Source organism: Aulonocara sp. 'chitande type north' Nkhata Bay, linkage group LG16 (genome assembly GCF_057382095.1).
Source record: "Aulonocara sp. 'chitande type north' Nkhata Bay isolate Kocher_YH1m ecotype deep benthic linkage group LG16, A_spYH_male_GT1.1, whole genome shotgun sequence".
Lineage (NCBI taxonomy): Eukaryota > Metazoa > Chordata > Actinopteri > Cichliformes > Cichlidae > Aulonocara > Aulonocara sp. 'chitande type north' Nkhata Bay.
The window spans coordinates 20,866,888-20,892,824 of NC_141359.1; the positions used below are offsets into that span (position 1 = coordinate 20,866,888).

General features: G+C 41.4%; 1 protein-coding gene across 4 annotated transcripts in view; it reads right to left on the reverse strand.

Annotated features, from left to right (window-relative positions):
- Window positions 1-609: 609 nt before the first annotated feature.
- Window positions 610-25,937, reverse strand: part of myo16 (myosin XVI) — a 92,188-nt gene continuing 66,860 nt past the window's right edge. The window contains exons 28-36 of one of the 4 annotated variants that reach the window (XM_086265760.1): window positions 19,430-19,532; window positions 18,606-18,702; window positions 18,237-18,510; window positions 16,340-16,722; window positions 15,011-16,240; window positions 12,814-12,966; window positions 11,777-11,862; window positions 3,913-4,016; window positions 610-3,881 (exon numbers count right to left, since the gene is read on the reverse strand). In XM_086265760.1, the coding sequence (XP_086121886.1) occupies window positions 3,815-3,881; window positions 3,913-4,016; window positions 11,777-11,862; window positions 12,814-12,966; window positions 15,011-16,240; window positions 16,340-16,722; window positions 18,237-18,510; window positions 18,606-18,702; window positions 19,430-19,532 (2,497 nt within the window). In that variant the 3' untranslated portion in view covers window positions 610-3,814. Of the gene's footprint in view, window positions 4,017-6,898; window positions 7,383-11,776; window positions 11,863-12,813; window positions 12,967-15,010; window positions 16,241-16,339; window positions 16,723-18,236; window positions 18,511-18,605; window positions 18,703-19,429; window positions 19,533-25,937 lie in introns of those variants that run through there. The other 3 variants (XR_015125296.1, XM_086265758.1, XM_086265759.1) reach the window with 3 other exon arrangements.

Consider the following 25,937-nt stretch of genomic DNA (forward strand, 5'->3'; position numbering starts at 1 on the left):
TATGTCACCCCACCACTACTACTTTTTGAACTTGAAAACTACCCCTATTTAAATAAAAGAGAAATCAACAGGAATCATAGTCAAACGTGACTAAATTCCATAGAAAGTTGAATGCTGTAGCTTTTTATTTGAAATTGCAGTTATGCAGAGCATCTTGCACAGTTTGTTGATTTTGCAAGTGATGGAGTAATGGGCTGACAAGAGAGGAACTGTCTGGAGGCTTGCAGATGTGGGTTAAAAAAAAAAAACAGGTTACACTTTGTAGCAAGCGGAAAAATCTTTTGTCAAAACAGACTTTTTATTTTTAGAAATATGCTTTATCTGAACTTTTATTTATTCTTTCCTGAAACTGATTTTGTGCCGATGCTCAAGTGACACGGCCGGCCAAATAATGCAAGTAGAAGGGGGATTTAAATCTGGCATCTTAAAACAGTTGTATTGCTGCATTTGATTGTGAGTGTTTGAAAAAAGGTCAATGCTAAAACTGAGGGTTCACAATTAGGTTTTACAAACAATGGGTAATGTCACAGTGGCTACTTAAATATACACACACACACACACACACACACACACACACACACACACACACACACACACACACACACAGACTCGCATTGACACAATTGTGCTTTATTGCTGTACAAGTACAGTACTTAAAAAATTGGGAACATAATAATTCTGAAATATCACAATCATTTTTTTCTTTCCACAAACACATATGTATGCAGATTAAAATATACTGTATGTCATGTACAAAAGAAAGATTACAATAAAAAAAAACAAAAAACAACAACAACAACAATATGAAAGGCAGTGCTGAAATATCATGTCTCTCTGGACAACTATAAGTGGACTGGAGACAATAGATGGCCATTGTACACTGGCAGTAGCACCAGAGAGGTGATCTCAGAGCAGAGGATTTATAGATTCCTGGCTAACGAATATGACTGGCAGTATTTTGGCTGCCGGAGCTTACTTCAGAGTGAGCGAATTCATCAAGATTTGTATGTGATGAAGTGGACATATTAGCAGATGGGTTTATGTGGATATGGATGGATGATGTGTTTAGCCGAGACAGTGGGGGACAGTGGAGTGATTCACAGTGCAGAGGGAAGCAGTTCTTCACATTAGACAGCCTTTATCTTTTCTGCACGAGCATGTTATACGGGGAGGACACCCAACATGTGGTCATGCAAGGTAAAAACCACTGATATGCTTTAAAATACAATTTAAAAATGTCCTCATTTCATGACTTCCATAAACATAAGTATACACAAAACTGCACACGACCAACCATAACTCTGATTATACTGAAGGATAAATACCAAAGCTAGAAATTCTTTCAATGGCATTAGCAAGGTTGACGAGCTTAGTCTTGGTTCCTGTCTTTTGTTTGATCGCAGATGAAACACACAACTACTTGTGTGAAAATGTTTGATATATTTCTCCATTGCAGTGCTCATGCAGCCCCAAATCACAGTGCACAAGGTGTGATATATGGGGCAAATCAATACCTTATACTTGCTTGAAAAAAAATGAACTGCATACACAACTTCTGAAGACAATAATCACATTAAGCAGTTAGGTACACTGTTTTGATTCAGGCGCATGTTCCGGTAATAAGATACAAAGAGATTCAAAGATGTGCACAGGATGGTGGAATAAAAATTTTGCATTTGTACATTCAGCCAGTCAGACCAAAACACAACTGGGCAAGTTCGCCTTCAACGGGCTCTTGAATATTTGTGCACCTTCGCACGCCGACAACAACCGAAATCGATCCTGCGATGGCGCTGCTAATTTGCAATTCTGAACCAATTTAAATGCCTTGTGGGTGATCAGTGGGAATGAGAAATCTATTAGAGCTATTGATACTTGGAGGCTCTAACAATTCAGACTGGATCTTTAAAGATCGAACACCTTGTCTAGACACACCCAGCCCATTACAGAGGTCAACACAACACCACATAAACATTGTGCAATAAAACATCCATATACATTTAGAACATCTGCATTGCATCAGGGAGCAGAACAATGGGGTCGAAGGGGAATAAACAAATCATTAAATAGAGTATAAACGAATTTTCATAACCGTAGACAGTCGTTCTAAAAAAAAGAAAAAAAAGAAAAGATATTCACATCTTAAAATAGACCTCTTTCTCTCAGCATTGCATCTAACCCGAGACATTCTTCAATCTCAGTTTCACCATACACAGTATTATATACTCATCCTTGTCTTTCATCTTCAAGGTCAACCGCCGTGCTTTTCTTCTATAGTAAAAGCTAAAACATATGACACCATTCACTATTTACACTGTGGCTACCATGGAAACACCCGTAAAGCCGGTTTGATCCACTGGAGGAGGTGGGGTGGGTCAAGTAGGGGAAAGGGCAAGGGGGTCTGTTTGTTTTGGGTCAAGTACGGGAAAGGAAAAGAAGATGAGGACAGGACAGAGAAGGTAAAAAATAGGCGCCTGCGAGGACACAACAACGAAGTAGGGATCTGTACAATAATCAGGTTCATCTGTGCGTGAGGTCTCCTGAAAAACGCATTAACCTGTTCAGATGCTGATGAGACACGTTAAGAGTGTGAACAGTTTTATACCCATTTTAAACACTTTTTAATGTTTTTAGTCCACACAGGATCACCAGTGAACTGCAACAACAGCTATGATTTGGTCATTTGTCAGTCTGTACATACAGTATACAAGCATAAGGAGACTACCGTACGCATCAGTTTTAATAACTATACTTGTTAGTTTAGATATAGCTTTCACACATTGTATCACTTTGGCACAGAGTTTCATGTTCAGAACATGAACTAAATACCTATCGGCTAAAGCTTTTTTTTTCTTTTCTTTTTTTAAAATCTCAGCTTTACCTTTATACATAAAGCCAAAGTATGCTCATTAGTTGGATCCCCGTCTCCTAGTAAAGGTAAGTGCAGTAGTTTAGGATTGGCCAGAGGGCTTTCTCACAGGCTGGTGGTAACAAGGGGGAAGAGAAGTGCACCTTGGGATAATACTGAGGTTACCCTGACCCCGGGCCCCTTGCTGCCAGGGCTGCAGTAGCACTTAGAGCCCACACATGAGACGCTAAATGAGAGCTGTGTACCTGAAAAAGGTCCCATGTCTAAGCCAGTAAAGTGTTGTTCAAAACTGAAGGTCTCCAGAGGCGTTGGTTGACTTGTAAACTTTCTGAGACTTTCTGAGGTGTGCACATATGAGAAAGCATCACACGGGAACATCACAGCACGTCAAGTATAATCAGCACCGGGTTTTAGAGTGGAGCTCATTTTAATGCAGCAGCTCATCTTATGAGGCCATACGATCCAAATCAGATGGCCATTCGGCATCTAAACCCCAGGTCAACTACTTTGCTTGTAAGCCTCCTATTGATCAGCGTCAGTCATTTCATCTTAGAAGAGCTGAAAATAAATAGACAAGTCAGTGTTTTTCTCTTTTTGATCATATATGTCATCACAGACTATCCCGCATCTATTCTTTTTCTGCTTTGCAGTCATTTTTCATGGATATCAGTTAGTATCAGTTAGCTGTCACATGGTGCTGAGTTTCTATCACATAAGTAAGGGAATCCCCCACAGTTGAGTGCAAAGGGAAAAAGCAGGACCTTCACCCCACGGACTAGGCTCATTCTTGGAGCTTCAGCTTAGTCAATGGGGACAGAGGTTAACAGATCAAAAACAAACAAAAAAAAGGGAAACGAATAAAATTGAAAAGCTCGTGGAAGTGTGGCTGAAGAAAGAGGGAGGAACTTCATAGCCAACGTATGTGACTTTATCAGAAAACCTCCATCATGGAGGGGCCTTCCTGTTGGTCCAGAGCAGTGTGGGGGGCAGGGGTGGGGACTTAGGTGGGCGTGGGGGGCAGGGGTGGGGACTTAGGCGGGCGGCGCTTCCAGTCACTCCGCCCCTCACACTGCAATCGCCGCCATCGCAGAAGCTCTCCAAGGGCGGCGCTCTCATCCCCGTTGGACAGACGTAGCCGCTGGAACACCTGGGGCACAGAAGGAAGAATACAAGGTTAGGAAAGGAGGCTAGGGTTTGCTGAGGAGATGCAGCACACTGAAAAATCCAAAAGATTAACGACAGGAAGTCCAATTGACAAGCCATGATCGGAGCGGAGGGGTGGGATGATAAACAGTGACTGCACAAGCATCATAAAAATAATAACATTAACAGGGCAAAAAAAACAACAACAACAGCCTGGTCATCCAAACCTGATTAGAAACTGGGAGGTAGGGGTGTTATGCTGGCAGCTGGTGGCCTAAGAAAAAAGAGCTCAAAGGTGAACGCTTTTAAGACAAAGATCCAAATATCCCACTGTTGTTTTGTTCATTTTAATAAATACTATGAAAACACTCTCTCTCTCTCTCTGTGATTTCAACTTTCCTTACCCCCACTGCTGCACCCTAAACCTACTGCTTGCTACTGACGATGTAAAGCTTCAAAAACACCTTTAAGTGCTCCCACGGGCCCTATGAAACAACTATTAACAAAGTTGCTTCTCTTCACACCTATCAGTTTTTCCACTCTGCTGAAGTACGAGCAGTGAGCTAAATCAGCTCAGTAGTACCTATAATGTAACATTTTCCAAGTCAACTGCCAAACATGTCATGTGTTTAGTGAGGGAGTCATAGGCTATGCCACACACACACACAGACCGGGGAAAAAACATTGCACCGATTGGATACTCTGACAAACATACCTGCACATACCTACTATACATGCACACCCAAACGCTCAAACATACATTGAGATAGATTGCCTGCACTAGCACAATACTCAACAAGCTAATCCATAATTTACACCTCCCTGCCAGGCTATTCTTTGCACTGGCGCCAGCGAGGAACACCGGCTACTGGAACAGAAAATAAGTAGGAACACTGTGTCCCTCTGCAATGCATGACTGTACTGTTCATGGACACACACACACAGTAAACATCAGATACAGTTTTTTTTCAAATTAATAACTGTGAAACATTTACGGTTTCTGGCCTTGATGTCTGAAATGTAAAACAGTTTAATGCTTGTCTTCAAAATGTCATCATGACATCGAGGCGAGATGACAAAGTTAAGTTTAGAAAATTATATCGCTTTTTGACATTTCAAAGCTGTCTGATGGCGACTTTACTCCAGATAACAGCACTCTGAAATCTAAACCACACCCTTCTGTGTTGGGGGAAGTGGTGGGGGGATGGGTTTAGATCCATACCAACATGTGAATGGATTGTTATGGTAAAAGCATGGTAATGTGGGATAGTAGTCATTCCAAACTGTCACTCACAGGAAGGATATCCCGAGGCCACAAAATATTCCAATAAGCTCAGAGCTTTTCCACATAAAACGCACACATTCCCAGGTGTAAACAGCTACTGCATGCACGCTACTGTGTATACACCCTCAGATACAGAAAACTAAAACACCGCGTTCTCTGATTGTTTGTACCCACAGCACTAGATATGACTTAGGATTTCACAGAATATAAATTGCATTTTTTATTATCTGACAAACAATAACACATGAAATTCCAAAAGAGTTTCTTTTATGTGTTAGTCAAAGCAGATAGAAAAAAAGAGAAAGGTCACTAAACAGCTAATATTTCTATAACTGGGTGGCCAAGGACAGGTCGATCAAAGAGAATAAAACAAGTAGAATAAAAGAAACTGCAGACAGGATGATATGTTGCTATCTCGGGATGACTTATGTGTGATGTTTTCCTTTGATATTCCCCTGAATAGTTCCTGTGGAGTCATGTAAGGATCTCTGTCTAGTCCGATACATTTTAAGAATAGGTGTCACATGTCACATGTTCCCGAGTAGCACATGTGACCACTCCTATTTCAAATGCCCTGCCAAGTCATTGTCTGAAGGGATAAACAAAAATATCAATCTTTGTACCATTCAATCATTTAGCAGTCTGTCAAGTCTTTATATAATTAGTCTAGACTGCTGCTCGCTATTCACGGCGAAGACCCAAACAAACCAGTCCATTCATTCTTAAATGAGCTGCCCATTCATCTTCCTTCATCCTTTCCTTTTTATTTATCCCAGTAGTTCTGAGAAACCTACATAAAAACGGTCTAGCACAGAGTTATTCCCACCTCACGATCGTGTATAAACTCACAGTGATGAAGGTGATCAAGAAAGCGAAACACCGGTGAACAGCGATGATGCAGTGATGCCAGAGAGAGTCTGAGGAAGGGTTAAAAGGGAATCGAGTGATGGACTCAGCAACGTAAAAATCCCAGCAGATGAAGAGCAATAAAAACTGCAGCTCGAGCTTGAGACTCTCAGGAAAAACACTGTATAGTGACTTTTTGTGCTGAGGAGGACAGCAACAAAAAGGAACAAGTGCAATTGCCTAAGGATTTCTCCACATGTGTGGGTATTCAGATCTATTTAACCTGTGAGCTGCAGTTTCCTTCCAGAAATGAGGGATAAAAAAAGAAGAGCGTAAATGTCATCGACTCAGGATTCCTCTGACTCCTGAGAGCCGAGATGATGTCCTGCAACAGCAGTGGTTTTCAAAAATGCTTCTCCAGTGACCCATATTTTCAGAAGATTTGATTTTTTATGACAACTGCCAGAAATTCTGATTAGAATTTTTACATCTTATTTTCAGCCATGAGTTCAGACTTCACATCCTGTGTAATATTAAACTAGAATTAATTTCAGGTAACCGCAGCCACCGATTTCCATAAAAGCTAAAACAATAAATTCCCTTCTTACTCCATAAACACATTTTTGCCATTTTAATTTTGACTCAGACAAACCTTCTGGAAGTTTTATGAATCATTACTGATTTGACTGCACACTGGATTGATGAAAAACACTGCGATTAAGGGCAGAGAGGGGCACGGCATGACGTACACTCACCACATCCCTACATGTGCACGAGGGCTCACAGCGAGCCCACCCCCTGTGCCCCCCTCGCTGTTTTAGAGGGCAGCCCCCGCACCGAATGGAGAAAAGTTGAGATGACCCCTCTGGAAAATATAGGAGGCAGTGAGAATAACAGCCAAGCTCATTAGATTCATAGAAAGAGAAAGAAAACAGGCATTTATGTACAAGACAACAGCCTAGTCCAAAGTAGATGGTTACATGTGCTTCACACTTTAAAATGCTGTAAGAAAGGAGCACTAAGCAATCACAAACAGGCTTCAGATACTCAATGCACAAGGTGAACTCATCCAATTCTGAATGGAGCGATAAAATATTTCATCAACCTGAGGATTGTCAAGTGGGTACACAGCGTGCCTTTACATCTCTAGTGAAGTTTACCTACGAATAGCGTGCGCTGAACTCTTCTGAGAGTGGAACAGAACGTCCTTTGCTTCTTTGTGCATTAAACACAGAACAACTCAAAAGAAAGAAGCCAAAAAGAAGCCAGTGTTAAGTTTTTGTGTGATATTGGATTTAAACCCTACTCTCTCAAGTGCAAAGTTTCTTTCTTCCTGTGCGGCTCTTCCTGCAAAAAGCAAAAGAAAAGCATCTGGAATTCTTTAAGTTCTTGAAGACATTTCATCTCTCATCCAAGAAGCTTCTTCAGTTCTAAGAGAGATAAACGCAACATAGAAGAGCCACCTTGACAGCACAAGACTCAGATGTACACCTGCATCTAAAGGACAAAGGTCACTCTTTCAAGGATGCCAGTGTTCACATTTTGGACAAAGACAGATGGTTTGAAAGAGGAATGAAAGCCATCTATGTCCACTGTGAATGATCATATTTGAACAGAGGCGGTGGCTTACGACACCAACTGTCTGCCATCTACAATCCAGTTTTGAGATCCCAACCCAGGAGCATTAACGCCCACTCACACCTTGGGTCAGTTGATCACAATAAGTCACATAATGTTCTGAGGCCATGTCCACACTAATACGTTTTTATTTGAAAAAGCATCTTTTTCTCTCCGCTTTGGCTTTCCGCTCACACTGAAACGGCGTTTTTGGTCAAGGAAAATTGAGCTTTTTGAAAACGCTCTCCAAAGCGGATACATTTGAAAACGGCGTTTTTGCGGCGCAGTGGAGACTGCATAAACTGAGACTTTTTAAAACGATGACGCATTTTAGTCATATGATGCAGTCATGTGACCAGTTAAACTGAGATGGCGGAGCGCATTATGCAGCAATTGTTTTGTTTGCTCTCAATTTTGACAGCCCTTTTAAAGATCAATATCAGTCTGTACATGGTCCAGATAGCTTTTCTTCAAATTCTTTAATTCTCACTCGCTTTTGCAACTTTGTACTTTTGTGTTACTCGCAGCAACAACTCCACCTCATTGTTAGTCCATTAAAAAAACTCGGTGCTTTTCCTCAACATTTTGCTGCAAAATTTCAAAGAGCCGGAAATGAGCAGGTCGAATCGTCTTACATTTCATGCATGCGCAATACAGGAATGTAAGCATTTTCAGTCATTCCAGTGTGGATTTTCAAATTTAGAAGAATTAGTCGACTTAGCATCATAATGGGTTCACCCAAAACCTTGGCTGATTGTGACGCACACTCGTTTTCACATCTTGGCTCGTGTGATTAGTGACCCTCGTAGGGACACTCCCTATAGGGCTTAAATCTGGGTCTCACCAATTGCTCTTAGAACTGAAGAAGCTTCTCAGATGGCACTTTTCTTTCCAAGCTTCTTAGGCTACGTTCACACTGCAGGTCTTAATGCTCAATTCCAATTTTTTGATCAAATCAGATTTTTTGTCTGTTTGTTCACACTACAAATAAAATGTGACAGCAAACGTGCTCTAGTGTGAACCCTCAAGGCGGCCAACATGCGCAAAAAGAAGACGTCACACACAACGCGCTCTGTTTAGACCCAGACCAAACAGTCTTGTTTGACTGATGGCCGTTAATATAAAGACTTGTTTCGGATTTTACGTTTCCCAATTTTGCTTTAAGTTATTTTGTTATTTACATATGGCCTAATAATGATCCTTATTGCTGTTTCAGAGAGGAGCGGTGCTTCAAAGGATAGTTGCAGATTTCTGTCAGAATCTGCAGATTATACAGTACAAATAAAATAGTCACGTTTCTCCAACGCTGTCTTCCCAACAGTTTCACTGGATGGCCAGGAATCGTTCACGATGTCTTCTCGGGTGCTGATAATTGGCGTCTGTCTTGTGTCAGTGACGTAAAAGACGGATTTAATGCGACCTGACCGTTCAAACAACTGTCGCTTTCTGAAACATCAGATATGCATCGGATTCAGTACCACATACGAAAGTGACCCAGATCGGATTTGAAAATATCGGATTTGTGCCGTTCACACTGTCACACCATGATCGGATATGGGTCGCATAGGGTCAAAAAAGTCGGATTTGATGCGCTTTCGCCTGCAGTGTGAATGTAGCTTTAGACTACGATGACCTGGATGACTGAGAACCTTCACAGACATAACGAAAACTATAGGTATAGGTGTTGCTTGTTTTGGACTGATTTGATTTGTTGCCCTTTTTTTCTCTCATCTGCTATGTCACTTTTTTTCTGGAAGTTTAAATTGGTTTTATTTGTTATTTTGATAAGTTGCTTTATTTATTCAGTTGAGTTCTTTCCTGCTAACTTTGGTACAGGCCCCAAACTATGATGTGGGGTTTTTTTTTAAACATGTAAAATAAAACCAATTTTTCATCTGTGCTCCACCTGTGTGCATCATCTTAAAAGTTAAAATTAGACTTTCTATGACACACATTCATCAGTCAGTGGTAAGGCTCAGTTTTCAAAAGGTTCGTCTACAACCATACGGTAGTTAATGAGCTCAACATAATGAGATTCAGAGTATGTGCATTCATGTAAGCATATGAGTGCAAAAAACTAAACAAATATAAACCAAAAATATTTTATCCTGTAATTATACACCTGTCCTTGGAAGCACAAAAAGCTCACATCACAAGTGATGCATGCCACTGAAAGAGGCCACTTCCCTGTCCACTTAAAATGTCAACAAACCCAAACAGAAACCTTATACAGGGAGTGCAGAATTATTAGGCAAGTTGTATTTTTGAGGAATAATTTTATTATTGAACAACAACCATGTTCTCAATGAACCCAAAAAACTCATTAATATCAAAGCTGAATGTTTTTGGAAGTAGTTTTTAGTTTGTTTTTAGTTTTAGCTATTTTAGGGGGATATCTGTGTGTGCAGGTGACTATTACTGTGCATAATTATTAGGCAACTTAACAAAAAACAAATATATACCCATTTCAATTATTGATTTTTACCAGTGAAACCAATATAACATCTCCACATTCACAAATATACATTTCTGACATTCAAAAACAAAACAAAAACAAATCAGCGACCAATATAGCCACCTTTCTTTGCAAGGACACTCAAAAGCCTGCCATCCATGGATTCTGTCAGTGTTTTGATCTGTTCACCATCAACATTGCGTGCAGCAGCAACCACAGCCTCCCAGACACTGTTCAGAGAGGTGTACTGTTTTCCCTCCTTGTAAATCTCACATTTGATGATGGACCACAGGTTCTCAATGGGGTTCAGATCAGGTGAACAAGGAGGCCATGTCATTAGTTTTTCTTCTTTTATACCCTTTCTTGCCAGCCACGCTGTGGAGTACTTGGACGCGTGTGATGGAGCATTGTCCTGCATGAAAATCATGTTTTTCTTGAAGGATGCAGACTTCTTCCTGTACCACTGCTTGAAGAAGGTGTCTTCCAGAAACTGGCAGTAGGACTGGGAGTTGAGCTTGACTCCATCCTCAACCCGAAAAGGCCCCACAAGCTCATCTTTGATGATACCAGCCCAAACCAGTACTCCACCTCCACCTTGCTGGCGTCTGAGTCGGACTGGAGCTCTCTGCCCTTTACCAATCCAGCCACGGGCCCATCCATCTGGCCCATCAAGACTCACTCTCATTTCATCAGTCCATAAAACCTTAGAAAAACCAGTCTTGAGATATTTCTTGGCCCAGTCTTGACGTTTCAGCTTGTGTGTCTTGTTCAGTGGTGGTCGTCTTTCAGCCTTTCTTACCTTGGCCATGTCTCTGAGTATTGCACACCTTGTGCTTTTGGGCACTCCAGTGATGTTGCAGCTCTGAAATATGGCCAAACTGGTGGCAAGTGGCATCTTGGCAGCTGCACGCTTGACTTTTCTCAGTTCATGGGCAGTTATTTTGCGCCTTGATTTTTCCACACGCTTCTTGCGACCCTGTTGACTATCTTGAATGAAACGCTTGATTGTTCGATGATCACGCTTCAGAAGCTTTGCAATTTTGAGACTGCTGCATCCCTCTGCAAGATATCTCACTATTTGTGACTTTTCTGAGCCTGTCAAGTCCTTCTTTTGACCCATTTTGCCAAAGGAAAGGACGTTGCCTAATAATTATGCACACCTGATATAGGGTGTTGATGTCATTAGACCACACCCCTTCTCATTACAGAGATGCACATCACCTAATATGCTTCATTGGTAGTAGGCTTTCGAGCCTATACAGCTTGGAGTAAGACAACATGCATGAAGAGGATGATGTGGACAAAATACTCATTTGCCTAATAATTCTGCACTCCCTGTATAGTCGTGCTCTAACTGTGTGTGTGTGTTTAACTGTATACATATATGCATCCCATGACAAGTTTTAAACACACCAAGGTCAGATGCACTTCCGTGTGTTACGTAAAGTGTTGGGGAGTAAGGTTGCAAAGAAAAAACTGCACCTGTTGCCATCTGTACATAGCTTCTGATGAAGGCACCAAAAGTGTGTCTGTGTGTTTAAGTGCCTGTCTTTGTGGTTACCTGAGTATGATGACTATCCATGTGTCTGTGCAAAGAGGGGGTGCTGGAGGAGTTTGACTTGCTGTGACTCTCATCCTCCAGCGACCCTGAACACAAAAAAAGAAGCGTTTCACAAACCACGGATATCTGTCTTCTCAAGTCTTTCCACACACAGGCAGGTAGAGTCTGAAGGACACACCGTTTTTCAAACACAAGCAATCTTAGAGAGGGCTAAGAAACTGTTTTCATGCAAAGAAAAATGTTAAGGCAAGAGTATGGTTTGGTTGCAAAACTCTCTGGGTATTTAAGAATAAAGTAACCACTCTCTGGTTCCAGTAAATCCTTCTCAGTTTCTCAGGTCACCTGATTATACCATTTAATTTCCCTCTCGTTATTTGTAACTCTAACTCCACTTACCAATCTTCCCAGCCTGCAACTACTTTTATTTCAGTCCACTCCACAATGAATTGAAGTGATTGTGCGGATCTGGCATTACAATGGCTAAAAGGAGAGTTTGCAGCTAAGACTGGCCTGGTGTATGACTTTGTCACTCCACAGGTAGAGCCGGTGGAACTGTATTTCTTATTTACAACCACATGGCATTTTAACTAATTTTTACTAACTGTAAACTATAAGTAGACTGACACCCATTAATCTCTAGATGCATAGTTACGTACCAACATGACAGTGGTGAAGCTGGCAGGGTCTTAATATATGATAACAGAGGTTGTAAAAACAAAACAAAAAAACTCAGTGTGTCTTTGCTTATCACCTGAAATGTCATGAAGGTGCCATGTCAGTTTTCCTTAATGTCACACTTGAAATTTGTCAAAAACACATTGTAACCTTGACATTCATAAAATATGGAGAACTTATTTGATTCAATCCAGGCACTGTATGTGCACAGCTTTGGATTTCAATTTTTGCCATGCTTAAAAACCACTAGCAAGTCCGCGCCAAGCTTTACCAAAGTAACCTTGAAGAATATAGCGGGTCATTGCTATTTAAAAATATCTTCCCAAGATTGTGAGTGTGAATGTGCAACATTGGGCTGTTACCGTTTGAGATCTGGTTCCCGTTCTCTACAGGGGCAGAGCTTTGTGAGTGGGGAGAGTGGTTGTTGGCGTTCTTGTCTTGTAGCTGGAGAGATGGTGAGGTGGGGGCAGAGCCACAGTCTTCCCTCCCTGGCAGATTGATATTAGAATTGAATCCTGGTGGGAATATAACAAGAGGAAATGCAACTGCATATCGGTGCATGTTACAAACGGTAATATCCATCATGCATAATATCATCAGAATACCCTCTCTTTATATATTTCATAATATCTGTCTGCCTTTCTCCCTTCTGCTGCTCCTTGGGGCTCAAATGCTACACACTGCATGAGTAAGTAACTGTGGGTGCATATGTGTGTGGCAGTGTGAATGAGAATTCATCAGCTGCTGTCCCACACAGAGAATGTTTGCCTCCCGGTCCATCCATGGTCACAAGATGCCTAAATATAAAGTTACCAAACTGTACTATCCCATGGGATAGGTGAGTTTTTACAAGGGACACAAGGCCATGCAGTGAGACAGAGCCCATGCGCGTGTTCATGCTTATGAAAGATGAGTCATTCAGGCACAAAGACCATAATAAAAGCTAAATGAAATTGGAAATTTTGGATGGTGCTGCTGAGGTATGATGTGTCTCATGACTCTGATTTCCTAAAGCCTGCCAAGACCCCCTGCCCTCTTTCCCTTGCATTCCTGTGGTTTTCTCATTCCCTGAAGATGAGGAAAGGCGGGTGGAGAAAAGAGCGTCAGCTGCTCTGCACTTCATGTCCGGGATAGCAACTGCAACCCCTGGGCAGTCCCACAGCGTCAGGTATCACATTCAGTTATTTAACAGCCGATAGGGAACGGAAGTAGAGCGTTCTGTTAAGCCCACTGGCATCTCTCTACGCATGGATCTAAGAGGGCCGCCTTGCTTTGCCCACTCAAAATACACCAGTGCTTGGTTCCCTGTCACACACACCGTTTCCATGACGCCAGCACTTTTCCCGTACAGTTGCAGGTGCTGACGAGGGGTCAGACGCAAGATGTCATGTGATTCAAATGCGTAAGCATGTTCACTTGCCCTCATACCGTCTCTTATAAGGAGTTCAACTTTTTGCCCACTGAACTTATTGTATTTATAGAACTATGAGACAACAGCTTTGATCACAGCTCAGCTAGCTTCACAATCAGCCTCTAGCATGGTGTCTAGCTGATGCTTTCACCTGAATTCTCGAATATGCAAATAATAGTCCAGGACGTGCTGTTCAATGCTGCGAGGCAGTCTCGCTCCCTTCAGTAGAACCTGAGCGAGCTGTTAAATATTTCATAGCTATCCTCTTGGTTCTCCTGCTCATGTATTATTAACCCAGCCACAACTAATACACTTTGAGGAAACAGAGCCTCAGACAGTAGGGTGCGACAGTTTCTCAAGGTGGAATATCAGTGATAAGTTTACTTTTCACGCTCTCTCTGTCTGGGTTTGAAACCTTTGACCTAAGGGACCGGAGTTCATTTCATTCACTATGTGTGACAAATACTGTTTGTTCTTCTTTTGTAAAGGTCAGCTTTTTCATCACTACACACAGTTTCTATGTACTTTACATACGTGCAGAGCTATAGCACACAATAACAAAGCTAAAACATAATTACAGTGCAGTGTGATGCTAAGTGATTTACACAAGCTGGCTCATTACCTAACATATTAGAAGGCAGCTGCAGCAGCCAAAGGGCACTACACAGGAGGCTGTAACAAATGGGTTGCCTCAAGTAGGCCAAAGGGGGTTGCTGGTTACAACATCTGATCTAATGTAAGGGGTTTCCAAATGTAGGTCTGGATAACAGCGCATCTTACCTCTCTACTACTCGAAAACAAAACAAAATCTGTGACAGATTTATTGACAAAAGATATTGTTATTACCTATTTAAGCATGTAAAACTACTCCTGCTGTACAGAAGGTAATCAGATGGCATGCAATAAATCATCTGACCTAGGTCAGGATGGGATTTTGATCATAACCTCACAACTGTGGGCAGACAACAGCAAGAAACACACGTGCATTCAATGAATGAATGGGAAACTCTTTACAAAATGCAAAAAGGTTCGTATATTGGTGGTTTGGGAAGCAAATTAATACATATGCAATAATTAAAGGAAAAAGGGGGAAGTGCATGTACTTCATAATGTGTATGTACACGAGGAGTGTGTGTCTACTGACAGACCTCCATCTCTCATCTTGCGGCCAGACTTCCTCAGTAGGCTACGTCCAGAGCTGAACAGGGTGCTGAGTTCATCCAGGGGGCTGGTCAGGGGCCTGCCGTTGGCTGGGTTGAATAGCAGTGGAGACGAGGAGCACGAGTGAGCTCTTCGAGGCTCAGGACGAGACACCTTCACAGGGGAATAGGGAGGAGGCTTCCCCAGCGGCTCCCCGCCTGTTCTTTGTGAGGACGTTTTGGAGGAATCTGAGCTCCCGGTGACAGATGCTGCTCGTGTCAGAGCCAGGAAGTTGGCCTCAGGTGGGAAGGGGAAGTGTGAAGGAGGTCTATAGGGTGGAGGTGGGGCACTAGGAGGAGGAGGTGGAGGAGTGAGTGGAGGTGTGGACTTCTTCTCTGGCATTAGAACAGTGAGGCTTGGGGAGGAATCAGCCCTCTGGCGGGCGTACTGTGGGGACAGGGGGCTGTCTGGCCCAGTGGCATAATTGAGGTTTGTCTCAAACACCGGCAGCTTTTTTACTTCTAGGGGGGTTAGGGGTGACTCATCAGAAGCAGGAGAACAGGTGACAGGGGAGGGTGGAAATACAAGGAGTGGAGGGCGGTGGGGAAGCAAGTTGGGAAAAGGTGCAGGAATGTCACAGCTGCCATCTTTTCCATGCTGGCTTTTGGGAGCTCCACTGTTTGATGTGCTATGTGAGTGAGCAATGTCCAAAGCAGCAGTCACCCCCAATGCCAGTCGTTTAGTCTCTGCACTCTGAGGAGGGGATGTCCCCAATCCTAATAAGTTGAGTCCTAGAGCCTCCAATTTGGCTGGTTTGGTGACAGAGGCAGCAGCTCCACCATCTTCAGAAGGGTAATACTTCATCTCCTCGTAGACAGCTTCCGAGTCGGCTTGCTCTGGGCTATCAGGCGGCTCCTGGAGGCTTCGTGCCCGCTGCTGGGATCCCAACATCTCTATGTAAATGTCTTCTTCATCTTGGCCCTTGAACAGACTTAGTGCAACCCCTTGTGGAGCATCTATGGAGGCTGCTCTCTGCATCAAGCCTCCAAATCCCCCGCCACGTGAAAGCAGGGCCAACTTTACATCAGCTGGGCGTAGCTGATGGAGCTGGGGTGCTACAGCATTAATCTCCTCATATGAGCCAGTCAGCTTAGTGTTGGGGCTGCGCTTGGGTTTCGGGGGTGGTACCTTTCTCATAGTTGTGTAGTCATCACTATGGGGACGGGGTTTGGACAAGGCTAAGGAAGAAACAAAACAAAGAAAGCTAAATCAATATGTAACAGCAATGAGGCACCGCCATCTGTTATATCTTTGACAGTCCAGTAGAAATTATTTACCTGCTGGGTCTGTGGGGGATAGCTGGGATTTAGGAGGGCTTCCAGCTGGTGAAGCGTAGCCCTCTGGAGTGGAGCACTCTTTGGCGGCCATCGTCAGGCCTGCACTAACTGCTTCATAAGATGCACTCAGACGAGTATTGGGGTCCCTCTTTGGTTTAGGAGGAGGTTGCTTACGAGGAGAGGAAAGACCTCCCCCGCCTGCTCCGTCCTCATTGATATGGACAACTTGCTGCAAGGCTGGTTTGATGGGTGGATTGGCAGACGAATGGACCATGCTCTCAATGGCGAGCGGGGTGGGTACCGAGCTGGAGCGAAAGTGGCGAATGACTCGACTTCCGCCGTTGGCAGGGCCTTCATGCACTTTCGTGCTTTTCTCTGCCACTCTACAAATGGAAATAAGGAACAATGAATTTATGTTTAAAAGGCGACGAGTGAGTTTACTTTATAATTAATCAAACTCAATATACGCTTGCCTCAAATGTCACTTCAGAGGTTTAAGATAAATTGGGCAAAAGGAGGAAACAACCAAAGAGATTAAACCTAATGTCCTTGCTGTGATTTGATATCATCCAGTTTGATATTTCCTTGGCTAATCTGGGTGAGCCATCTGTTAGTTTCCTGATTGCAGGCAGGCATGCGGTCGGGGGTGAGAGGTGGGGGGTGAGCATTTGTGGAGGTACTCAGGAGAGGCATTTTGAAAATCTGCAGTGAGATTACAGTAGGGGAATCTGGGGGAATGTGTAGATGTAAGTACATTTTTATCTCCTCTACAGGACAACGGTGAAACCTGTTATCAGCTGTTACATGCTCAAGGACACAGAGTTTATAGAAAACATGTGTCTTATATTATTTGTGATCTCTGGTCTCCTTTCACGTTTAAAAAGCACATTGAAATGTGCTTTTTTTAGGCATGTGTGACAACAACTCAAACCTAAATAAATGTAGAACAATTTGCTATTTTGTCAAAATGTTTTGTCCTGTCAGGATTTTAGCCACCAGTATTTATCAAAATGAAATAAAAGTATTTTTCCTCCAACAACAGCAGTAATCAATAGAAATGATATAGCACTGCTTTCTCTGCAGGCAAAAAAGAACTTATAGAAATAATGCACATATTTATGAAGCATACTGCAGAACGCATAAGAATATAGTACCTGTACGTACTTACGACTTTAATAGTGCTGAAATACCAATCACACTTGAGTTATTATGAAGGCCCTTCATTTAGCGCCACCTCTAAAAAGCTTTTTATTGCTTTTTTACACTTTTTCCAAGAGAGTTATTTAATTTCCTCCAAGTGTAATATACTGGTATATTAGAATGAGGTGAGGTGGAGATAAGGATTGTATTCCATAGGAGCAACACAATACGAAAACAATCTGATAGCGCGAGTCATTATCTGACTATCCATCATGAACCTCACAATTAAAAGTCTGCAGCACACAGGTATACAGTGACATCATTAATCAGAAAGCACATGCTGTGCTGGCATGGCCACACACAAGCACGCAGATGAATAAACACACACAATTATGAAGGCAAATGATTCCTTCACACAGTCATAAATCCTGTAAATGACTACGATTGTTTTTCTCCGGGCTAAATGACGCTACAGTTACTACGAGGTCAGTGCCTCATAATATGAATCACATTATAGTGAGTAATGAAAGCTCTGTCTTAGTGAGAATATGGTCTTGATTGATCGCAGTGACTATAAAATGTCAGAAAATGGCTAAAGGTTACGAAGATGTGCACTGAGAAAATGAAAAAAGAAATATCCATATTTTAAATTAGTTCTAACCAGGAGAATAGCGGAACTCTATCCTTGATCAAGCAAAATATTTGCTTTCTGATCTAAATAAAAGGGCGTACGCTGTATTAGTGTCTGCTCATTTACCTCCTGATTGGCTGATCTTCCTCCTTCCCCACCGGCTCTGGTCTTTCGCCAAGGGGTGGACTACTGCCAAGGGTGTTGAGCAGGCTATTGCCATGGCAGCGCAGGCGGTCGTTTTCTCTTGCAATGTCGGAGGCATTTTGGATAACCAGCTGGTCGTAGGTTCGCAGTCCCATGTCTTCTGCCCCCTGCAGGAAGTGCTGCACACCGCACTCCTCTTTGTGTTGTAACGATAACCTGCGATTGACCCGCTGCCTGGCTAGCCAGCCGCGAACAACTGAGACATTGGGTGGAGATGAAGACACAGTCATCAGAGGTGTCATGGCTCGAAAAGAAGATGGTGGTAGACGATATTGTTGTATTGAGTATTACCTTTCTGACAGGTGATGATCTTTTTATGTAGCTGGTGGCAGCGGTCGTTGAGCTGGTCTGCCTGCCAGTATCTCAGAAACACTTTACTGCTGCCCATCTACACAGACAACGAAACAAGAAATCTAATAAAACATACACATATATATCTATTTTTTTTTTCATCAGCTAAAAGGAGCACTTAGAGGACCCTGTGAAGCTGTTTTCTTTTGGAAATCTCAGAAGAGTGTGACCTGCTAGTTGAGCGATGGGAGACCGGTGATGTAGCAGTAATTTATGATAATCAGTGGGTGTGGAGTGTGGATAGGGTGTGGGTTTGCATGCTGATAATGCATTCACTTCCTGGACATAGAGAGCTTTTGAGAGGTGACAGAGGTCACGCTATACCAGGTGCAAGGAATTGTGAGGGTGACATACTTGCACAGATAGCCCCTATTCATTCCAGCACAAGCTACTTGTAGGAGTAATGTGTGTGTGTTTGTGTGTGCGTGTGTTTGTGTGTGAGTGACTGAGTGAGTGAGTAAGGCAGGGTTTTATCAAAAGTATCTGCGGGCTATTGTGGAGGAGTGTGTATGCATGTGTGACCTGTGGGGTCACACGCTCAGACACAACAGCAGTCTAGCAGACAGGAGAGAGGGGGGTTGGAGGGGTCCGTGCTGCTGTGTGCGTGCGTGTGTGTGTGTGTGTCGAATTCTGATGAGGTGGGACAGCTGGAACAAGTTGTCAGGATTCCATGGGATCTTTGAAACAGAGGGTCAGGGATTAAGTCATTTGGCAAATTTTTCATTATTGATGGAGACAGAAAAGGACACTGGACACAAACACACCTGCCATCCCTGGAGTTTTGATTGTTGCAGAACTGAGCGACATTTTTCCTCCGGAGACAGTTTCTTCTTGTCTCCCAGTGTTGGGACAACAAGGTCTTTATATCTGTAACACGACAAAGAAAAACACAAAACATCAGAGCTCCAGGGATAAACACGCTGAACCTAAAAACCCAGACAAGACATGGAGGCAGCCTATTTTGGAAACAATGGGTTCAAGGGTCATTAGGGTCATTCAGAAGACAAGCCAAACAGCATCTGTTCCTATTGGCAGTGTCCATGGCAACCGTTGTTATGAATGGTCAGCTGGATGGAGTCAGTGGTTTGTTTATGCACTGGGTGGTGTGGAGAGAAGCAGAAAGTAAGAAAAGTGAATATAACTGTTAATGTGTAATAAGAGTAGACGTTTTTATATATTCTGAATTCTGAATACACACAGAAGAAAGAATGATTATGAATTATGGAGGAAATAAACTGACCACATAGAAAAATGTGACTGAACTGAAAACACAACATCCCTAAAGACAACCGTATGCTTTGTTGGTGTGAATATAAGTGTACAACAAATGTACTCAATAAGGTATGAAGATTTTTCTTGCTGTGATTGGTTCAGCTTAAACCTATAGTAAAGCCTTCAGCTTAATGGGAATTCAGTTTGACTTTTCCTTATTCCCTGCAGAGAAACTTAGGCTTGCAGTCTGCACTCTCATTGAGGAAAGACTGTTTTGTACAATAGGAAGTGCTTCCAGCTCTTTAACTGAAAAAAAAAAAAATACAGAATTAAAAATTAAAGAAGCAATTTTTCCTGTGAATTAAGTATTTATCTATATATACACAGCTGATTGTTATACACTGGGGGACCGCACCGGTCCACACCCGATGCCATACCAATGTGAATGAGCTGTAAATATTCTAACTGCGCTGTTTATCTTCGACAGCTTACAGCATTACCATCTGTGACGGACAACTGGTTCACAAAGCTCATCCCAATATTTATAAAACTACGGGACAAGGTGCACGTGTCATTAACAGAATATATAACTGAAAGTATGTCATGTCATGAGGTGCATACAGTAAATACAATAGGCTTATTCTGTGCAGAAATTCTGACTTGACTAACATTACTGTGCAAAAGTCTTGAGTCATTTCTTTCCAAGGAGTCAGACTTTCCTCAAATTTTTTAACTGTTCTCGAGCAAGTACTCACGGTTGTTATCTATGTAACAGATTTTGCTCAAATACAGTATATTTAATTCAGGTGTTTTTTAAACTTTCTTACAAATTAACACCATTATGTGATTTTTCATTGTTGTATTGTTCAACAAAAACACAGTTTTTTCACGAGTATAAAATACACTATAAAATACTTCCTATGTTTTAAAGTTCTTTAGATCTCCAGGCTTTTTAGGGGTCTTTCAAAGTTTTCCTTTGACATTGACTCATTTTTACCAGATTTTTAGTCTAGCAGTTGACCATTTTCAAAGGAATATTTTGTTTGTTTGTTTTTTAAGCCCATTAACACTGGCCTATGAATCATCCAAACATAAAAAGGAATCTAACTCGAGGGGTTAACTAATTTTGTGTCAACATATAAAAGACAGCTATCTTCAGGCACTTTGTTACTACAACCTGTTGTAAAAGCACATATTTGTTCCCTTTTCTTTAGTTCAATCTGTGAAAAATGCCCCCAAAAAACATACTTTGACAAACATGAAATAGTATTTTGGCACAAACAAGGTGATTCCAGAAAAGCTATTAGCCCGTATTGAGGAAATTGAACAAGTGGAGGAAAAAAATCCTAAAAAAAAAAAAATTATCTGCAGCAGATGAACAGTATCGTAAAATCATGAAGAAATAGGATAAAATAAATCCAGCAAAGGCCCGATACAGGACCAGACAGCTGTACGTGAGCCTTCAGTTTATCCATCTACTGTTCACTGAAGCCTCATCAGAAATAGTCTCAGCTGAAGGGTCGCTGTTAAAAAGCCAGTTCTAAGGAAGGAAAGCAGGGAGAAAAGGCTAAGATTTGCCAAATTACACAAGAACTGGACTCGAAATCAGTGTAAAACAGATCCTATGGAGTTATGGGTTCAAGTCATTATTAGAGATGGACCGATCCGATATTTAGTATCGGTATCGGTCCGATACTGACGTAAATTACTGGATCGGATATCGGAGAGAAATAAAAAATGTAATCCGATCCGTTAAATATCAAAAAAGCACCTCACAAAACTTGCGACATGGCGTAACTGTGTGTATTTGGAGCCTCGCTACCAAACCGGCATTTCATCTCCGAGGAAGTGATCCCAGAGAGAAGTAAAGCAAGTGTGTAAGTTCATCTCTGAATGTTTGTAAAGCATTCCCACGTTAAGCTTAACAACCGATATATGGAGCGACTGCCTCTTTTTGCTGCTACTTCAATCATGAAACTGATTAATGATCAGCTGATCGGCTTTTCTGTCGCTAGTCTGTCTCCCTTGTTTGTTTTTGGCCCACTTCGCGCCAGAAAGAGGAAACCAGTGGCTGAATAACAGCAGCACGTTTAAGCTTGATAAGCTGTTGTTAGAATTTATTTAATATTACTTTCTACACCAGGAGATTTTTCTACGTAGCTGACAGCTGGTAACTGTGCAGGGGCGGAGCTAGCAAAGTTATGCAGGGGGGCCGATAGGGCATGAACAGGGAAAAGGTGGCACAAAGACATACTTTTCTTTCTTATTCTCATTTAAAATGTTGAGCTTTTAATAAATAATTATCTGAATCTTACACCCAAAGTTTTAATCTTATGTAAAATATATAGAAGTCCATTACTGTATATAGTAACTATTAAGTCTAATATACCCTAGTAAGCTATAGTACTTTTTCCTTTGGGAAGGTACCATCTGTGCAGTCTGCAGTTCTGTTGAAGAAAGATGTTGAATCTATTTAATTATTCTTGAAAAATAATTGATTTCTGTGCATTTTTTCCCCCCACACTGCATCAAATTAAAGTTGATTACGTCGATTAAGCATCATGAGGTGGAGGGTGGGGGGTGGTTCCCTATTTTTTTTGCTGGGAGTTTGCAACCCTATTAGTTAGATTGCTTAATATTTCTGCTAAGTGCTCTTTAAAATACCAGAATAGGAAGGATTGAGTAGGTTTAAGTTTATTAGATTGATCAGTATTGCTGAACTATGAAATATTTTGGGTGCAGTGTATTTTTTTTTTTTTTTAACATACAGGTATAACAGAATAGCTTTAGTGTTGTTGTTTATTTAAACTTGAGTATGAACTTGCAATATATAAAAAAAACAGTTTTATTGATTAAAAAACACTATATCGGATTCATATCGGTATCGGCAGATATCCAAATTTATGATATCGGTATCGGACATAATAAAGTGGTATCGTGCCATCTCTAGTCATTATCAATATGTATGGAGGAGGTCAGGACAGAGGTACAATAGTGACTGTATCAACACTGCTTAAAGATATGGCTATAGGCTTTTGCACAGCACCCAAGCAACAATAACACAGTCACTTATACAATATAAAGTATATATTGTAATATACCTTATAATATATATTTTAATATATTATATTAATATAATAATATATAACAGTGAGTCAGTAATCTAATAGTGTATGAAGTAAGGCATGACAGTCACAGAAACACAGTATAAGAATGCTAAAAAAAATCAATATTTGGCAGGAAAAAAGTGTCCATGTACACTACAATTATCATTACATCTTATAATTAAACTTTATATTTTACATAATACGTCTAATAAATATTCCAATGTACATTTTGGAATCATGTTTTATGCAAAATACTTTAAATTTTTAGGGGCCAAAGAGCTAAAGATTAATATGCTGAATTTGTCACTGGTTTCTATCTTTATTTTTTCCATAAATGCTGTAAGTAAAGCTTCCTTTACACACTATTTCAGACACTGGTTTTTGAACATTTGTTTTTATTAAAAATCTGTTATCAGTACACTAGTCTGTCTTTTCTGTTCTCAATGGGAAACATTACTAGCTGATGATGCCACTCTGCTGACGAGACATATATAACAAGCAGATGGCTGGAAACATAAACCACTTGCGCTGTCAATAGCGAGTATGCGAGTGTATATGGATATGGGATGTGTTTGATTTACAGAAGAGGGCTATGTCTGAACTCTCCCTAACCCTCTCTCTGTATGGTAATACCAGTTCTGCAGACAGCACACACTGTCCCTGTGGGCCCATAAAATACAAAGGAACTCTGTAAATCCATGACCTCTCCAACGAGGATATGAAAACCGTCGATGGTCCCTGCTTTAACAAGACCTAAGGGGGCTTCATGTGGAGTCAAAGAAGTGAAATAACCCTTTTAAAAAAGCTTAAATGGAGGGTTACACTGCGCTAACGTGGTTCACTGTGACCAGAGGGCTGTCACTGACCTCGTTGACTGAGCATCACAAAGTTGGTAATGACAGTGCATTTGTAATTTAAACTCTTACTTCCTTTCTGAAGCTGCTCCTTAGACATATTTCATGGTGGCAACATTTAGTCAATAATATCTGCCGACATTACTTTCTATGTACTACCAAGAAATTTGTATTTTTATCTATCAGTGGAAGGTAATGAAGATGTACTTGGAAAAAAAATCATATTTAAAAATGACTTTTATTCTTGTGGACTGCATTTGTACCTCGCTCTGTAAATACTTATAAATCTTTCACATCCAATTTTGGATAAATGATAAGAACAACACACATCGAGGGCTGGGGTTGGAAGAAACAAGGTTCAAATGGTCCTATTTGACCTCACACATTTGCAGAAAATAAACCTGGCCACAAAACACATATGGTATCATAAAAGACAAATAAAAGCAACAGTAAAACAGATTTCATCGTAAATCACCCTGGTTACCAGGACACTAATGTAATTTGCTTCAGGCTGCCACTTTGACTTAGTCGAGTGGCCTGCGAGGCTTCAGTGTGTATTTCTGTGTAGGCATGGCTCTGTTTGTATTCATGAGACTACAGCAAAGTCATGGATAATGAGTAATTTAATGGGCTGCCATTCTGATTAGTCTAGAGCCTGGGATTATTTCTGAAGGAGAGACACATTGCAGGGAAAAGATGGAATAAAAAAAAAGAAATGGTACGAAACTGGAATGACTGTGTGGACATGACAAAAGTAGGTAGTGATGATGAGGGAAAAATACAAACAGTGGTTCAGAAGAGAGAGTAAGTGAGGAAAGAATGAGACATCAAGTGAGAAAGAGCTCTGGAAAACAGCAGTGCAATCCACCCCCAAATCAGCAGTCCAAGCAGTGATCATAGGTTGGCACTGTGTGCGCTGGACCCAGTGGAGCTGAGAGAGATGAATGGCAAATGGCCTGGATTGACTGGTGTTTTGTGAGTGGCAACCACTTAAATCAGGTATTGCTTTGATTTACAAAAACACACACACATCAGAACACACACCATTTACTGTATGAACAACAACAACAACAAAAAACTGCCACACAGGCATTCAACAGTTTTTGTCTTTTGCTTTTAATGCCAGAGACGACTCACAAAAGCTGGAATCGTAACTCTGAAAACACAAAGAGATCTACAGTAAACTATCTTAAAGCTTAAACAAATCGAAGGACAATTTAAATCCATCCCTCCTTCACATCAGTGATAAGCCAACTGCAACTTATATTCTTAATATTCTTTGGCAAAGTTCCCAAAATCTGGAAGGGTGCACTGGTGCGCCCACTGCATAGAGGTGGTGACCCAAGTGACTCAAGTAAGTGACGCCCTGTCTTAAAATGGTCTAATTCTGAGTTCCTAATGGAAAGTGTATCTGGAAAAAACAAAACATTTTATAGTCAGAAAAGTCATGTGTTAAATACAAAGCACAACAACAGCTGCAGTATGTGTACTACAATGTTATTGTAGCATGTAGTAATGCTATTGAAGCCCTTGATAATCATTAGTAATGCATTTTTCATATCTACCAAAAGCATTTAATTCAGTAGATCACATCATTTTATTAGAAAAACAATTCTCAGTCAGTTTAGATGAACAGTCCCTTAAATGCTTTCATTGTTGTCTTTCTGACAGATCTCAGGAGACTCCAGTGGTTTTCAGTTCAAGTCCACTTGCCATCTGGACAGGTGTCCCACAAAGATCTATTCTTAAACCCCTTTAATTTACCCTCCGCCACCCAAAACTGTAATGTACATTTTTATGCAGATGATACTATTTTATATGCTGCTTGGCATTCCATTCATTGCCATTACAAATCTACATTTTGCTTTTTTTTTTATAATTTCAGAAATGTCCTATTGTGGAGGTAAGCATCAACGACACAGCTCTCAGTTCTCACTCCTTCTTTATTCGTCTCCAACATCAACTGCTCATATCGCGCCACAAAACACAGGAACACACTTCCTATACACTGGGTGTGAGTGGAGCCCTCTAGTGGTCCACCACACATGCCCCCCCCCCCGAACACCCAGCAGAACTAGTCCAGGACCCGGGGCTTAAGC